We start from the raw sequence: 18,815 nt of genomic DNA on the forward strand, positions 1-18,815 counted from the left end.
TATATATATATATATATATATATATATATATATATATATATATATATATATATATATATATATTTAAAGGAGCGAACAGTCTACGAGTCTACGAGTGCAAGGCAAACGTTCGGGTTTTTTTTATACTGTTGACCTTTACAGGAGTTTTGTCTTATGGTGATTATTGGAATAAAGAGCATTAAATGCAATATATATATATATATATATATATATATATATATATATATATATATATATATATATATATATATATATATATATATATATTTAAAGGAGCGAACAGTCTACGAGTCTACGAGTGCAAGGCAAACGTTCGGGTTTTTTTTATACTGTTGACCTTTACAGGAGTTTTGTCTTATGGTGAATATTGGAATAAAGAGCATTAAATGCAATATATATATATATATATATATATATATATATATATATAGCGTACAGGCACTTCCACTGTTAGGTTGCACACACAAGTGAAGGCGATTGCTTTCTTCAAACCGCCACTGCTTCTGAAATTGTATCACATGGAAGCAGAGTGGCGCAGATATAGTGCTAGCTGATGCTTCGCATTGCCAGACTCCACGCTTCGATAAGTAGCCTGGTCAGACGCAATGGTGGGTGCTCACCCTAAGAGTGGGCGACTCTAATTGCTATAGCCAAGTTCTTTTCTTACGGAGTTGTGGAACCAAACGCTAAATTTTCTTGCAAGAGCAACACTCATTTGGTTATCAGAGTACATCAGATAAGGTAAGCTGCTTTTTTTTTTATTGCGGCATAAGCTATAGTAAATGTGCCACATTAGTTGTGCTAATATAATCTCTGATGACCAGGTGCACGCTGTAACTGTTAATCTCCTGAACAGAAGCTTCTAAACACTGACGATGGCAGTCTATTAGCCAGGCATAGATGGAATGTTAGTAACGGAGCAATATTTCGTGCAATGTTTATATATCGCTCCTGATGTTTTTTGTTGTTCTACTAGAAAATAAATAGTTACTATTTATGAAGCATCAATCGCTGAATCGCGCGCAAACCGCGGCATACATTAGCCTGTACACTACGCCGGCACTGTAGCCATAGTCCTGTTAATTATTCTCTGTGTTTCTAATTGAAAGGACTCCAGTACAAGAAGGTTTTACTATACATCATCTCTCAAAGTCGTTCAAGTCAATGAGGCAGCATGGGGAGCATGCGATTTTCCGGAAACGCTGATTACTCTAGCAACGTCGCATGCTGTAACCCTGCGACTTCTAAATATGGCTTCGTCATTACAAATGTGCTATTTGTAGAGTTTGAAACAAGTCATCTGTTGTGCTAAAAATTTCCTAAGAGCCTCAACAATCACTATTATGATATTTCATCGGTACATTCTGCAATGCTATGTTTTCAATGGTAGCTTTATTAGTCAGCAGATAAGAAAATAATTAAGGCAGCAATGCGACTAAACGCCTCGCAATGGTCCAGTCAGGCAGGATGGTTTTCAAAACTGTTCTAGCCTGTGCCTTGTGCCCATTCTATAAATATTTCATCTTAAATCATTCCGTTTGCTTCATTCATAAAGAAAGGTTCATACTCGGCACGATGGCTTTCATTCTTTTTGTCGGAAGGCTCTTTCGTTTCAATCTGCAAAAAATAAAAATAAAATATAAACAGTCATAAACGTTCTACGATGCTACTTAACATACCAGGAACACTCACCTCAAGTGCTTGCTTACGGAATAAAGGCCAGCATTTCCTCCATAGCCGCACAAGAAAATCGCTGTGTAATCCATGTTGTGTTTTGTTACTCCTGATTTCACCTGAGTAAAATAAAAAAAGATTAAACGCGCAATATAATTTGACATTTCTTACAAAGGTATTATTAACCGCTAGCTTTAAAAGTTGGAAGAGGATAACAAAAACTTTCTTCTGTAAACAGCAATGGTTCCAATCAGCAGAAAGTGTCCAATAAAAAAGAAACGCTTTTTCTTATCGGGGATATATTAAATACACTTGATTGCTTTGATGAAGCAAAGGCATTGGCAGTGTCACTGGTCACTTGTCTATAGCTATTAAATAGTGTTAGCTAGTTGCATGTAGTGCGCTTGCTTCCTTCCGCCACGTACACAGAGATTTCAGCGGCAATGAATCCCAACACACATTCCGTACGTCTCTGATAACCCATTTGTGCATCGGTTCAAGCATGTTTAATTGGCTAAGAAATTGACTTACCAACTGCCCAAAAACAAGCATTCTACAAGAGACACATTGAATTAGGCACGTTAAAATCCGTTTTTTTTTTAACCAAGAAGAAAAGCGGTTAACGTTATTAAATCGAATTCACAGTTCTCATAATCATTTTAGGAGGAAATGTTCAGCTTGAAGCTGAGTATCTGCCGCAGCCCTCCCTAAGCATTTCATCTCATAGTGCACGTTGCTTTGGAGCGTTAAATCCTATATACCATACTAAAGCGTACCACGCCGTTCCAATCCATACAATACCAAACCACACAGTGTCATTCCATACGATATCATACCTTGCCATGCAACGCTATTCCGTTCAGTGAAATCCTTTTTCATACCGTAACGTATGCTAACGGCACATATAATCGCATCAGCGCGCTTTTCGCAGTGGCGAACGTGAGTATAGAAAGCGATAAGCATGAGAGCGCTGGACGAGAACACGGTGAGCTAAGGAAAACTGAACAGCTCGTACGCTTTGCCCCACATCTGGTTAGCGCAATGCCCCTGTACCTACAGTCGAAATGAATAAATGTGGCTCCTAGCTCTAGTGCCGATGCCACCGAGCACCCGCAACCGAAGCAGCGTAGCCTGCTTTCGTAACCTTGCACTTGGATACTCTCACCTTCCGCCCCACCGTACCCGTAAAATGTTGAAACTCGACTTCAAATAGCGGGACTTCGTCGTTTCTATTAATCACATGCTGTTATCTGGTTGTACCACAATGAAGCAACATTCTACCTGAGTGGTGCAGAACCTGCAGCGCAGTTGTCTCACCGGTGAGGCTTTACCGCATGACATTTTGAGTGGTCTTGATCTCCCATAACCTTGAGCGTCTTCAAAGGTGCCGGTATTCGTTTTTACTGTGTGAGCCCTCGTCGCCGTTTCCCGGTACCGCGCCTCCAGAGCCACCAGACTGATACGAGCGGCCGTGCTTGTCGTCCTCATACCTTACCAGTCGTGACCATGGCACATCCCTTCACCAGTCCAAAACCCCGCAGCCACGATTCGACGATATTGTCCGTGACAATATACACATCCGTAGAACTTATAGCCTCCCGTTTAAAGTATTATTAGTCTTTGCTATCGCAAGTTCTGGCCCATTTCTTTATCAATCACTTGCCCTCTCAAAGCCATCGCTATGCTCTTTTAATGAAGTTACTGTCACCTGACTGCCAGGATCATATTTAGTATGCAGCCGCAGACTATGCTTCGAACAATCAACTGTGTACGGCTGTCGGGCGTAAAGGAAACGTACCGCCCTGCAAAACCCAAGTTGCCTTATTCTCGGCTTCATCTCCAGGCCACACAGCTGGACATTCTTAAACTGCTATAGTGCCCATGCAAGCCAGTGCTCTGGCCACCGAGTCAACGCCGAAAGTCGTCGACGTTTCACACACTGCTGCCCACAGAGTACTGGACCTTCTATAGCTGAGGTACGCAGCCCATGATCCTGCAGCTCAGCCACCTGGCCCAAATTCTTATGTTTTGGTCTACAGTGTGGAGCGCCCTGTGTCTAACATTTGGGATTCGAACCCTGGTGAATTTCTAGGCAGGAGCTCCCATCCTCATGTCATTGACTTGGAAGACTCTTCAATATCACCGTCGCCTAGCTTGCATCGCGATAATGTATTCATTTCTATCGCCATCTCCTCCATCCTTTTGCACACAGTGCCTTCTTTAGCAAGTGTTCCAATCGCGTCGGTTGCACCCCTTGGTTGTGTTTCTTGCGTTGAAAAAGGCAGTTTGCTCTTTGTTTCGCCTCTGCTGCCTACGCCAGTACTGCACATGGCCGAATATTGCCTGCCCCAGAAAGGTCCCATCGGAATACCCTTCTGAACACGTAATAAAGGTTCCCGCTACTGCGAAAAATTGGCTGCAGAAAGTGATTCTTTGGATGCTTTATCCCTGCACGGCGCGTTTTAATGTTGATTTGGCTCTCCGTACTTGCTTACTCCCACGTCCGGCTCCTCATCTCTCCGCCGTGCTGCGCCGATGTCATAGAGCGGTCACTGCATTGTAGTCCTGGCCGCTCATCCGAGGCCTGAGTATTTCGCCGGGAATCTCACGCGGATGTCCCACCTTCTCCTCTTGCCATACTTTCATGCTCTTGATGTGTAGCAAGGTCCCCCTTGTGCTTCGCACAAAAAGTTGCTGCATAACGCATCGTCGGGCTCTTCTGTCTTACGTGTTCCAACTGGACACAAAATTGGGCTTCTTTCAATAAGAAAATGAGCACTATCTCTACGTAGGATCCTCGCAATGACAATCATAGTTGTTTGACCGCGTCCCTCAAGCACGCAAGCGCGATAATAGAAAGGAAGAAGCCTGCGAGTACGATCTCGAACAAGGGGAGACTCTAGAAGACTGTGAACTGTACGGATGGTCGGAGAACGAAATAAATGCGATCGCCAGCACCGCATATCACATCATACCGCAGAACTCGTCCCATTGCTAATGCTGTAGGCTCCACTACTGAGATCATAGACTTTCTTACTCTTACCAAGAGGGAAAGCTGGCACAGCCAGGAGTTGGCATGGAGCTTCTTGCCGACCAGTTCAACCCGCATAGACGCTCTAAGCATCATGGAGTGGAGAGCTACCTAGTACAGAAATACAAAGTTTGGCCACGAACTAATGCAAAAAATAATGTTGTTTTACAATAAAAAAGTTACAATATTCATTATCGTGACTATAAATTGCAAAATGAAGGCAAAACAGCATGTAAGTGTAAAATTTGTACAAAATAAGCGATGGGTCTCTCTCCTATTGGCTAAGTATTGATCGACACGGAAACAAATATTTTCCATCTAATAGACACAATTAAAAAAAGTATTAAAGAGTATATGGTGGCTCAATCATTTTAAGAAGTATTTTTAATAGCTGTTCGGAAAACAGAAACCTTTTATTTGCGTCATCTGCTTTTGCGTCTTCGCTACTATGGCTTTTGCGCTCTATGCTTGCGCATCGAGATGATCATAATCGCGGTTATGAGACAGCTTAGTAAGGCCACATCTTTTATTTTGTATTGGCTTAAGCCCATTATTTTTTTTTTTGGCGGTGCGTACAGGTCACGTAATATTTATGTCTTGTTAAATTGCCCACAATAACTTCAGCTTAGTAACGCCGCTATGTGTTCGCCCAAAATTCGAACTGTCCCGCAGCAAGTAGCGCAACGGCCAACGATATTTAGCTGAAGTGTGGCGCCATCAGCTTTCCTTCTAATCAAGAGTCATCATCATCCTCAGCCTGACCATACCCACTGCAGGGCGAAGGCCTCTCCCATATTTCTCGACTTAACCCGGTTCTATGCTAGCTGCACCCACTTGACCTCTGTGAACTTCTTAGTCTCATCCGCCCACCTAACTTCGTGAAGAGTAAGAAACTCTATAACTGACATCGAGGACAGACGCGTTTAGATGCAGGCGAAAAGCAAGGCGCCCCTGTTCTGTGAAAGGTGAGTTCATATTAAAAATATAAAGGAGGTCGAAAGTTTCGAAGCCTTTCTTTGGAGTACCCGTCTATCTTGTCTAGCTCTTCGCACAAGTTGCGGGCTTACAACTGAAGGCTAACGGGTAAACATCAATTCAAGGGTTAATAATCTGGCGACTGACAATGTTCATTGACGCGAAAGAGTAGCACCAGATAGGAACAAACGGGAGCCATTAACGTTCTCTCATCATACCCTTAAGTGCAGATGCTATATTGACGGCAATATTTTCCCTTTAACTGATTATTTTTCTAAGCGACGTTACTTGAGGACATAAGTTTTATTCGAGTCATTCTACTCAATCACGCTTGTAATTTTTGATACACAGAGACATGTAGAGAATCAAGAATGGAGCGAGTGGAGTAAACAAAAAGGCACCGAGTGCAAGATTTAACGTCCCGAAGAGGCAAATGGGCTGTGCAGGGCGTCATATCATAGTGTTTCAGAAGAGTTTATATCACTTGCACCGTAATCTGCCATCGTAAAACACGCGTTCCTTTTTGCTATTCGTCTGGTTCGAAACACGGGCACCGCTGTCACAACTTATCTCGTCAGTATTGCTAGCCCAGCAGGAGAACGCGAAAGCCACGCAGTCGTCACCGAAGGTTGCAGCAAAGAAATTGCATATTTCAAGTTTGCTCTATGCGCGTTCATTAGGGAATTCTTTGTATGCGTAAAAGCTGACCCATACCTGTCAGAGCGCTAATAAGCACTGCTATTAGAATGGTTGCAAAGATGCAAAAGAAGCTGCTCCAGAGGTGTGACAGACGAAACAGAAAGAATGTGTTGTCGGCCCTGAAAAAGAAAAACAAAATCTGAAACCGTGCAATAAAAGAAAAAGATTTGAGGAATTTAAACTTTCGTTGGAATATACCCTACTTAACACCTGCCTTGATTCTTTTCTTAAAGTTGCGAGATCCTCGTTATAAGCCGGATCCTTTGTATGTCAACAGCTGCCAAAGCCGAAAAAACGGTTTTGATAGCTGATCTCGTCCATATGGGAAAGATGAATTTGCGGCGTACGTATCTTTCGTCGGCATCCACATCACCACATATCGTTTTTTTTTTGTTTCAGCCTGCAACAACCTTCCTCTGTAGGAAAGCTACTCAGCATACCCTCCTGGGGAACTTCCCTTCCTTAACAATTCCCCTTTGACTCACCCAGTGCTGAATGGTTATAACGCTACCAAACAAAGCTTGCCGATGAAGGGCAGCCGCGTAAGAGCAGCTTAGAAGGCTAACAAATTCCCCGCTTTCTCTCGTCACACAGTTGTACCCTTCCTCCGCCTCCCTGCTCTGCTTCCTCAGATGCAGGGGAGAGTAGTAATTTAATTTTTTTTTCGCCATATACAGGAGGTTGAGAGGCCTTCCAACGCCAATTTATGAACAGTTTCTACGTCAAAATATTTTTTTCTACAGAAAGGGCTTTCAGTTAGCTACTAAAATAAATAAATTTAAATGAAGGTTTATCAGAAACACCTTGGTTAACTACTTCAATGGGATATTTACATTGGGAAATACGGCACGATGCGCATAATCCTACTAGTCGGCGTCTGGTACGCATGAAGAGAAAGGATTCGTAAAGCGCTTACAATAAATATGAAAGTGAGTGGGCGAGACGGAATAGCACAGTGTTTACAAGTATTTCAAATAGTGTTTTTTTGTATGAAATAACACCACTACTTATTGTCATCTAGCACATTTTAAGGCTATTAGAGTACGACAGTCTTACCTTTGGTTTGGCACCAAACTCGTGCTGTTAGCCGGTGAGGCAGAGTCATGTAGGCTTCTAGGACAGTAATCTAAGGACACAGGTGCCCTGTGAGAACTTCTGCCGTTTGTAATTATTTCTGAAATATGCCACATTTGGTACACAATGGTTATCAACGTCGCACCACCTGCACCCTGCATGAGAGAAGGATAAGATACACAGCACTTCTCGGGTTTACTACACATGTCTGATTTCGTGCTGTATATTCATAGACCTGCCGAATGTTGTGCAAAATACGTGTGCGTTCCTTGCGCATGCGCGAAGAGCTTAGTGAAATCATAAAACTTGGAAAAATAAAGAAAACTGAAAGGCGAATGCGTAATTGACACATCAATGTCACTCTCGTATAAGGAGATCGGTTTCCTATAAAATATTAATACAAACTAAGACTTTCGATATGGGCGGCATGCTTCGAGATAGCGTGCTTTGTCAATGCTCCTACAGTGCACACAAACCTGCGTCTGCATTTAATAAAATTGAGTTAACGCTCGTCATTGTCTTCAAAGCGCTGCATTAACACAATGGGAAACCGACTCGCCCGAATATGTAACACTGCATAAAAAACTTTCGAAGGTAGGTGGGAAACTTGGAAAGGCGGAAAAAAGAGTGGAGGTAAATATTAAACTTTTATATATCCTCCTTAATAGGAAATATGTTATGTCGAAATATTCAAGGCCGGAAAAATCAAAGATGTACAGTGGTTTTAATATTTTATTATCGGTAGCATGGTTCTATATACTCAACATCTGAACTGCTCATTTTAACGCATGGTAAGTTGGCTTTGAGAGCAGCGAACGTTCAGGAAATGGCCACTATCAGAGTTTTATGCATCAAACATAGTTGGTGACTTTAGTTGATAACGTAGAAGTTAACTTTTTATCCTTATCAGCAGCCTAATGATGTAGTGTATATTTAAGCAATGCAGGCGAGCGAGAACAGTAAGTTCGAAAATGCGCATTCTTAGAATTTGATATTTTGAGCCACACTTCCGAATAAGAAAATTTGAAACAGAGGTTCATAGTTCATATTGACGGCATTCTATTTTGCAATATAATATAAATCATACAATTAGGATGAAAACGTTGCATAATTAAAGCGCTACCGGCTGAGCTAACCTGCACAGTACACACACGAGTGTCCCTTGTATTATTTAATATAGGTGCTTCAAAGGGTTAAGACTGTCACACATGGTACGGTCAGTTATTGACGTACGATTATAACGCGAAAGTGGTACCCTTACCTTACAGTGGACAAATGGAAACAACACAGCCAGCAGGCATAAACCCACGTACGGAGCCGTGATCGAAGAATAAACCATAAGGAATATCTGAAATTTAGAATATTGAATTTACAAACATTAACCGTACATTTCCCCCAATGCAATAAAGATGGGTATTGATTTGTTACTCACGTGCGTTAACAAAGGGAAACAGAATTCACGTAGCCGTTACCGTGCGTGAAATTTAGGTGAGTTTGGATAGACAAACTTGAGGGCAGTGCACTATCATCAAATTGATTAGGCGGCGAGAAATAAAGAGCATTCTCCCTGCTCCTGCTACCTTTTAAACTTGGAGCTCGGTAACAAAAACAAAGCTGGCACATTGTAGAAGAACCATCGATGCGTTGTGATTTTACGAGTGGTCTCTACAAGTGGCCACGCCAGACAGTTTCCTACAGCCTAGGGAAATTTAGAGCAGGTTCTCTTAACGAATATATGGCGCTTGTCAAGGAATACGGCTGCAATCACTTTCATTTTGCAGCTCGAATTATGTAATATTTTACGCGGTAGCAAGCCCTGGGCATTCCACCGAAAACCGCCGCTGTTGCCGCCGAAACGTTTTTAATGGTGGTCTGAAAAAGTGGTGCCAGAAAAATATTGATTTCTCGAGAGGCTAATGACGGCCCAAAGACATGAACTCGGGCGAGAATATCTAACTCCTAAGTTAAAAAAAATGCAAAAACTTTGGGGAGCCTTCACATGAAGCCGAAATATGCGAGGAGGTTCCTCTAAATGGTTTACTTGGGAAAATAAGTACAATTCATTAAATTAAACGTGCCACCATTACCGTTGGAAACATGACCCTCTACATAACAGACAGGCATACAACTCACTAAGAATATTGTCTAATGAGAACAGTAATATTAAACAAAAAGATTTGAGAGGGCAGCAATTTGCGATGTGTTACAGTTTTCATAAGGTAAAAATTGGACGCACATAGGGAACTAACAACTGCACAGCAGCATTAGTTTTACTTCTTGAGCTGCAGTATCGCTGTGAAAAAATTCCTCGAAACCTCTGTTCTGAAGTCACGTTTTCAGCTATTTTAATAACTATAGTTCTGTTTGAAAGATCTCTACTTTGTGCGCAGAAAATTCTGTCTTTGAAGACAGCGGGACCCTCGCGCAAAAATAAAGCAGATGTGTTAAAATGTAATTTCGCAGATATTGACCTTTCTTTTTGATAGTTGAGATCAAAAACCGCTTTAACATGTTTCTTCGCGCCGACAGTTCTGGTACAGGCTCACTGCGGGCGCGTCTCCTCTGCAGACGCTTTAATCTAATTATAACATTGTCGTTTCTAGCTGGCGTGCTGAACGTCGCGACTTTACAATGCACTGCATGCTTAGTTTGCTATAACGAATGGCAGATACCCGTTAAAAGAACCTCAGATTCAATGAAGGACAGATACCAGATTCATAGAAAAAACTCACATGTAGGAAGTAAAGCTACTACTAAGTAGCGGTCATAGTCAGGCTTTATTTCATTTACTTTGTTCGCCAATCGCCATTGCCTTTGCCACTGCGATTGTAAAAAGGGCCACAACTCTCGGCGTAGCCTGACTGCAAAAATTAAGTAAACCTACAATGAAGTCGTCAGGCGATATAATTACAGTCATCCTTAAGGACTGCCGCAGACATGGCTGTCTTAAGTCGTCACTATACTAAGTAGACAGCACACCGCTAACTCGCCCCCGGGTGTGTGCCGGTTCTCAGCGGGCAAGGGCTATCATGAAGGTGTAGCGGACATTGATAAAGCGAAGCAAATTTTACCTGATATTTTAGTACTATGTGATGCATTTATGGCGATGTAAAAAGCGTATTGCACTGGTTAAGGTGCGTGAACTATGAAAATTTCTATTTAATACTTGTACACACTGCACCCCACTGTAAGGTCAGGGTAAGAGGGACAACAGCAGTAAACGTTACAATATGTGAGCATCGATATACAATATAAACAGACATAATATCGCAATTCAATATTAATAGCAAATGTACGCAATACAGTATGTTAAAAAATGGCTTAAGGAACAGGCTAAAATGTTTAGTGCTGAGAAGTTTGGGGTAAAGAGTTGCAGTCGTTTATGGAGCGAGGAGAAAAGAAAACTTTAAGAAATTGGTTCGTGAAAAAATGAGTGCTAATAAAAGTTTGCGATACTGGCTTGAATTTATTGCTGGTATCTGGGTAAAACAGGATGAAGAGTCAAGCCTAAGGTTATTATTAAGGAGTAATGAGACAAAATGCAAATGAAATTTCGCATTCTCAACAGTAGTGATTCAATACAATGGGCAAATACTAATCGAACGAGCGGTCAGGGCGGAGAAATTTGGAATGTATAAACCTAAATGCTTTTGTTAGCATGTTTTGAGCTTCTTGATGTTAAATATGATGTAATTATCCGCGGCGCACATTAGGTCGCAACGTTGACGGCGTTGACGCGTAATCACCAGCTATGCACGACAGTGACAGAGGGTGATCGAAATGTACTCTCTCCAATTTGAACAGTGAGTGCTACACGCGAGCGTGATTTTACGGGATTCCATTCAACCCCGGGGCTCGAGCACTTACGAAAGAAGCGCGCGCATTTCGAAATGTGCTTTCTTGGTCCAATTGACATAACTAGGGAACGGAAAGGTAAACATTGCAAAACTTTAGGAGCTGGTTGTCTCCCAATTTATTTTTTAAGCGCGGCTTCGGATCAAGAGAACAAACCTCCACTGCGCTTGCTACCCAATGGAAGGCTAGGCTTAGCGGGAAGCAAGAAACGTAGAGTGAATTGCAGCAATCTCGAAAGTGCTTACTTGAGGATGGTGAGAAGCATGCAATGGGGCAAACGCCTTTTCACTTTCAAACACCCCCATGCGTGTAGCAGCGGTTGTGATCGGATAGTTAGAAAAACCTCCGTGACACAGATTCGAAACTACAAATGCGAGGGAACAATATTTAAATTGTATTCGGAGAACAGGTAACAGGCGTGACAATGCGGTTCATTTGGGTGATAGTGTTAAAGGTAGTGTTCTTCAGAAAAGTGTGTGTCAGTGTTCCTGGTATTGTGAATGGGCTATCATGAGCGTGACTCGGGCAGGTATTAGCTGACGGATGGCATTGCCAATAGGACTGATTGGTACGCGTGCTGTGCGCCATGATTTGACAAATTTATATGGCAGAGTTGCCAGCTCATGCCAACTCGAGTAGCTTCTTGCAAACAGGCGGTTAACATAGGAATCGAAACCGGTAGCTCTGATTCCGAGTCATACACGACCCTCGTAGTCCACGCGCGTTCCTTGGTATCGCTTGGTAAAAGCCGGACTTTAGACTGCATCCTGTTATCTGTCCTATAGTGTGCTAATTTATGACTGAATAATAATGAGCACTGTGTATGCGATAACAGATCCACAAATTAAGACATCAGTGATAAAGAAGCAGCAAGGAGCATGAGACAAACAAATACCCATACAAAGAGTTGCAAACGGGAAATTATAAGCACTGCTGCATCATACCCTTGAAGACGCATGGTATAAATGTCCGTCAAAATCTTGCTCTTAGTACTCACCTTAGTCACGGATCCCATGTACACAATCAACGTGCTGTATATTGTCATTGTTAAGCCTAGCAGGAGGGCTATAAGAGATGAATGCAAAAATATATGTGTTATGCAAATATCACAAGTCAAATATTTAAAAATGGCTGAATGCTAAAAGCCTTTATTCAAGCCTTCTCTGATTTGCCATGGTGGTAGTGTGGTTTCAGCACGCATATTCTGAGCTAGATGAGGCCAATAGCTGATCTCGGTCGCGGCGGCACTGTTTCGATGGAGGCGAAAAGCAAGGCGCCTGTGTGATTTCAGTGGAGGTTAAAGAAACCCAAGGTGGTCGAAACTACCCTGGGGGCATTAGCATAGTGATCTTCGTAAACTGCGCAGATTTGTAACGCCAAGTCACACACAATATACCACACCCTCAATGTTTATCTACAATTGACTATCCTATGTTTCATCAGCTTTACCAGCCTTAATCTACGTCTGAGTGTTTTAGAATTAGAACGTCGATGATAAGCAATGTACAACACCTCTTCTTTAAGCTCGCTATATGTGGTCATATAAGTAGCGCCGTGAATTGTTGTACTCTGAGAACTTAGCACGGGCTATTTAAGATCAAAGTCGTGTAATGTGTATGTGAAGCAACTGCCATCGATTAATTATTTTTGGTGTTTCATTCTATATTACTAGGTTTATCACGAGGTGTGGTAACCACACATGGATTGAGCATTTGACAGAGGTGCAGCTGTCGCGTCATATACCGGCTGGCCTTTGTCTCGTATTTGCGCCAGTATTACCACAGATATACTAGAGTTACAAACAGGCGAATAGTGTTTGATGTTTACAACGGTGTCAGCTCCACAATATGCGTATTTTCTGAAAAGGGAATATTTATTAGGAATTCTTAAGATGCGTGCATAAAAAGATTTCCGCAACTGTAACATGCACATTCAATACTGCGATGAGATGTACGGTTCTGTTGCTGGTATATGATAGCAAGTGCGCATAACGGCTGAACTTCATGAGGTGCTGTTGCAAATTTAAAATCATTCCTGGAGATTTGTATAGTTTATTGCATAGATGTACAGTTGACGCTGACCCATAAACATCGCTTTTAAACCAGACCCGCACAGCTTCTTAGGCTCATGTAGATTCTACATCAGGCTGCTTTGCTGGATACACCAATGGGAGCAGGGGAGCTTTGTCTCCATCGTTTCGTTTTAGTTACGAATAGGGTCTACACGTTTTATTTCACTTTGAAACATTTTTCGAAAATAGTATTATCACTGGTGTGAGAAGGGTAGAAATAAATTCAACGGCATGAGGAAAGAAAGAGGCCGGTACTAGTACCATTAACCTGTGCGGGTTAACTTGAGTGATTTTGTCACCTTACATTCATATCTTCAGAAAATTACATACCACATCAATAGATGCACACAGATGTGCGACCTCTTTTCTCTCAGTACTTTAACAAAATACTTCTGACAAATAATCTTACGTGCTTCGCTAGCAGGGTCCTGTCCAGAGATATTTGTTACCTTGTGCAGCTTGCAAACAAAATTTGAAATAAGAATGGAGGCAAGATAGTCTGAGTATTTTGGAAAGGCCGCGGAAATTACGGAAGATGTTTTGGAGTCTTAGCAGCTCTCGTTGTTACCAGTCTAGCTTGCTATCATGGCGAATCATAGAAAATATGTCCTGAATATCGCCAACCATTCGCTAAAATGTAGGCGGAAATCGGGACTAACGAAATAGCAGAAATGTGATTTCTATGTTCACTTTTTAACAAGTCGTTAGGACTTTAGTAGAATGTATTCTTTCGGCTCATATTATATGCGCAAAACAGACAATCTGCATATTTCGCATGTATCAATGAGCAATAGTACCAACCCTTGGAAATCAATCACAAGGCAATTAATTGAAAGCAGAACAAAAAGATCATACCTGCACACCGCGTTATCAATAAAACGTGTTGATCAGCCTTTTTGTATCCATGGGAAATGATGTCGACATATAAAACTGTGGCTTGGGAATTAATTGTTGATGACACTGTGCTGAAAACAAAAAAATATCGCAAACAAGTTACACGGACGTCAAACTGATGTTTCTATTAATATGATTGCAGTCCTGATGCGCTAATGGCCTTCGGCAAATATAAACATAGTGTTAGACACAATCACAAGGAAGAGAAAAGAGCAGTTAATAGAATTATATTGAAGTAAAATTTTGATGTTTTCCTTCACACGCCCCTTAATGACGATGTTCATCTGCGGATTTTAATTACTGCGTAATTAAGGAAATCGATTTGCAGAGAAAAGTATCTGTTGTTCGGCGATTATGCACTCATTTTAGGACATTTGTGGTTTCGTACCTTCGATCATGAGCGTATCGGTTGTGATCATAACAAAGCTGATGACTATGTATTTACTTCTTTCTTTATAACAAGCGTACCTTGTGGCGGCGCATACGACGCCTGCCATGAACAAGCCGACCAGTGTTGGTATGCGTATTAGCTCCGTGCGGAGGTAGTACGGCACGATCTGAAAAAAGTAGAAGCGGTGAGTTAAGTTACTGGAAACTGAATTATTTGCGGCAAAAACGCAATAGGAAAAGGCCTTTCAGTTAGAGCAGCACGGTTAACTTCATGCCTGATATCCTGAAGAAACTGAAGAAATAGGCTCAATAAAAATGTTTCTTTTCTCCTGCGCTTTATTTATAGTGACCTTCCCCGGACTTTCTAATATAATATATGATGTTGTTCTTTTGTTGCTTGCTTTGATGAAAGAAAGCAGCAAAAGAAATCCTTTTGAATAAAAGCTAACAGTGTATTTTCAATTCGAAAGCACAAATTAAGAATTTAAACGCTTTCAAGGATCTTTGGAATTAAGCAAAAATTGAACTTTGTTTTTTTTTTTTTTTTGTTATCAAGAGAACAATAAAATGAAACGAAGTGATTGCAAATTCGCATAGTTTTCCTCTAAAGTTCAAGCACAGCTACCGGAAAAACAACAATGGGTTATGGGGATATTAGAAGGTTTAACAGTGTCTCGTAGGGTATTTTCATGGAACCCCATATAAAACAAAGGCAGAGAGCGTCATTAGCTATTTACGCAACAGCTGCGTTTGAAAGGTGCACCTAATAAGCAGGACCAAAAAGTCGGTCTACCACGGTAGACGGGCTTTAAAATGTAAATATTGATGTTGAGAAAAAAAAAAAGCAAGAACGATTTAAGGCGATATAAGGTAAGAAAATATACATTAATTTAACCACTCCGGAACAGAAATATTAATTTTAATGTAACGCTGCAAGGAGCCATTTCAATGGGTAGCCTGGAACACTGCTCGTAATAAAAAACAAATTTCAGAGCATGCGGTCATGTTGTGTTTTCTGATCAGTCGTGTTTCCAAAATATGATCATACCAGTAGCTTGAAATATACGCGAAAACAGCAAATTGTTGCAAATAAATATCACAAGCTTCTAAAGAGGTATGCAAGACGCTTGGTAGTGGCAGGTTTTGAAACACCTTTCGATCTGCATGGGCGACTGAAGTGGAACACTCTCACAGAGAAAATGAACCGCCCAAAAACAGTCAGGTGAATGTAAACAGCTCCCGTAGCACCCCCCATCCTCCTTACTGTTCTCCAACGCGGGGCAAAATACAGCAACTTAATAATATTTCTGTGCGCGGTTTGCAATTCCTAGAATAAGAGTGCATAGACGGCGTGTGCAGAAGTGTGCGTTTTTGCTTCGACCAATAGCAAAACATCATTGCTGACTAGTTTTTGATTAACTTCCAACCAGGGTCGCAGATTGCGCTAGTATTTGTCTCCTGAGTGATGTAAATACGTACAGGCTCATGAAATAGTTTCCGCTTACGTTTTCCTAATAAGCACACCGTAAGCCCTATTATCCAAGTCATTACCGTCTAGTGTCACCCGCTTGTAGTCATAGCTTGTGCTCAGTGTATTCGAAAAACCAAGAGCACTTCCTCAATGTACTCGTTTGTCGGTTTTCATTACTGTATAATATCCCTGCTCTATTGCGAACTGGCAAAATGAAGAGGCAGCGTAGCCTAATTTAAGCATTGGTTATATATAAAAGAGCACACCGAGTTCGTTTATTAGCCGGGTTTGTTGAACGTTGTGCGCCGCATATGCAGATTAAAGCAACCGAATTCTCGAAAATATTTGCTCCGTTTTGTCGTAATGTATTGCCACTAGCACAAAATTTGGCGGTGTAATATTTTTTCTTTTCTCTTGCAACATCGTTCACATCAAATGTCAAGGTCAGAGCAGCCGAGCAGGGCCGCCTCCCAGTCCTTCCGGGAATCGTTGGGTAAAGTGGGGGTCTTTTGAAACGCAGCCGCCGGGGGTCGGGTTCGAGCCCGGGTACTCTGCCTAGAATGCCGGTCAACTTGAAAAAAGTTGAGTTCGGTGCCACGCTCGGTCGCTTGCAGCCAAAGCTTTCTCTCCACATTCGGTTCATCAGCGTTGAAATCCTAATTTGTGTTTCTATCTGTCGGTGTTTCTTGTACTTACGGAGCTAAAAGTGACTGCTTTTAATTTGATAGCTGTGAAACACTTCACACATCAATTCCCCGGACAGTGAGTGCACCCTCTGATAAACAGTGTTGCTGTTCTTGCGGCTGAAGGAAGAAGGAAAACAAAATGCACGGGCCTGCTGCTGGTTCTATGGCTGAGCTACCTGCACTGCCTCGTACTGACAGAAGAGGAAACAGAGAAGAAAAAGAGGTGGGAGAGAAAGACGCGCGTCGCAACAGCCGTCGGCCACCACCGAAATGATATCGGGTGCAATGACGGCCTACAGCAGATACAAATGCGGTGGCAGGCTAATTCCCACCGCAAGCCTCGCAGGGCCAGGAGCAGCCGCCCTGGCTTTTTCGGACATATACTGCGTCATACAAGGTATCTGCAGCACTGCGAATGGCAGAGGAGCCCTTGAAATTGGGCTCCTAAGTGCCTCTCTCCCCTGCGCACTATAATACAGAATTGTGTTCCTACTGGTGCCCCCGAAAAGTTGGAGGGCAAGAGGCGCGTAGGACCCAATTGCCTATTCTAGTAAGCGTGATCCTAATTGGACCGGGGTGGTTCTGCATTTCGCAGTGCTAGAAACATATTTGAGTGAAGTATAGGTCAACAGCTGCTCCCTTGGCTCGTTCGGCGCACATCCTACGGTACCGGTCTACAAGCGATCAGTCTGTGCACATACCTCGCGACGCGTGATGCTTCTAATTATTCACGAATAAAGAAGAGGCGTTAGGAGCCTTACATTTTTGTTAAATCAGATATTGGTGCTGTGAGAACATGATGACTGGTTTGGCAGAAAAATATTTTTCTAGCATGGTGACAGTATCTAAAAAGTACGCGGCACAGCACTGTCCCGTCTTTTCTTGTGTTTCTGTGTCTGTCGCTGGTTTAATATATAAAATTTTTGTCGAACGTTTGACGTTTTAGCTTCATTACGCAAGGTAAAGAAAAGGTCACCGTGCGCTTCCGATGACTTCTTAGGTCAGGTTGGAAAATAATTCGGCGTCAGGGGGCGAGGGAGGTGGCTGCTCCTGGTCCTACGGGGCTAGGAATGGTTGTTCCTTGCCATCTGCGGCGGGGGAGGGGGGATAGCCTATCACCGGTAGTTGTACTTGTGGTAGGCCGTCATAGCACACGCCAACGTTTCGATGGCGGACGACGGCTGTTGCGACACGCGTCTTCCTTTCTCCCCTTTTTCTTTCTTTCTTCTCTATTTTCTCTTCTGTCCGTACGAGGCAGTGCAGGTGGCTCAGCTACAGAGTCAGTAGCAATCCCGTGCATTTTCGTTTCCTTCTTCCTACAGTGGCAACAACTTAATTCGTTCGCAGTATAGGGAAGGCGCAGTACCTGTCACACTTTTTTGTGGACACTTGAACCGCACTGCAAGGAAAAGAAGGAAGGTTAAAGTGAAAGTGGAAAGAAATAAATAGCAGCCATAGTATAGGGCTGCTGAAGGATTTCAACCACCTGGGGATCTTAAACGTAAGGAGGTGGTGAAGAGTAGCAGTTCCTGGTCCTACGGGGCGGGGACGGTAGGTGAACGCCGCTTGCGGCGGGGGCTAGCCAGCCACCGAATGTTACCTGTACCCGCCACTGCTTCGGTGGTGGACGACGGCTGTTGTTGCGGCGCGCGTTTTTCTCTCCCTCTTTTTTTTTTCCTTTCTTCTCTATTTTTTCTTCTGTCCGCACGAGGCAGCGGAGGTGGCTCAGCTACAGAGCCAGTAGCAGGCCCGGGCATTTTTTTCTCTTCTTCCTACAGCCACAACAACCACAACTGAAATCGTACAGCACACGGACGCCTTGCTTTTCGCCTCCATCGAATCGCAGCCGCCGGCTATTGAGGTCGAACACTTAAACTACAGCAACATCGGCTAGCTATGATGGAAAAATACAGCGCAGAGAAGGACGAGGACAAAAGGAAGACACATAGGACACATCAGCGCTCGTGTGTCCTATGTGTCTTCATTTTGTCCTCG

General features: G+C 42.6%; 1 protein-coding gene across 1 annotated transcript in view; it reads right to left on the reverse strand.

Moving 5' to 3' along the window:
• Nucleotides 1–1,391: 1,391 nt before the first annotated feature.
• LOC146189386 (sodium-coupled monocarboxylate transporter 2-like) overlaps nt 1,392–18,815 on the reverse strand; it is a 40,663-nt gene continuing 23,239 nt past the window's right edge. The window contains exons 8-15 of the mRNA XM_084603256.1: nt 14,742–14,830; nt 14,235–14,344; nt 12,306–12,373; nt 8,715–8,801; nt 7,436–7,608; nt 6,395–6,498; nt 1,693–1,793; nt 1,392–1,617 (exon numbers count right to left, since the gene is read on the reverse strand). Of these exons, the coding sequence (XP_084459382.1) occupies nt 1,525–1,617; nt 1,693–1,793; nt 6,395–6,498; nt 7,436–7,608; nt 8,715–8,801; nt 12,306–12,373; nt 14,235–14,344; nt 14,742–14,830 (825 nt within the window). The 3' untranslated portion in view covers nt 1,392–1,524. The remainder of the gene's footprint in view (nt 1,618–1,692; nt 1,794–6,394; nt 6,499–7,435; nt 7,609–8,714; nt 8,802–12,305; nt 12,374–14,234; nt 14,345–14,741; nt 14,831–18,815) is intronic.

The sequence above is a fragment of the Amblyomma maculatum genome, chromosome 5, assembly GCF_055883805.1.
Source record: "Amblyomma maculatum isolate TAMU_Amacu chromosome 5, ASM5588380v1, whole genome shotgun sequence".
NCBI classification, from domain to species: Eukaryota; Metazoa; Arthropoda; class Arachnida; order Ixodida; family Ixodidae; genus Amblyomma; species Amblyomma maculatum.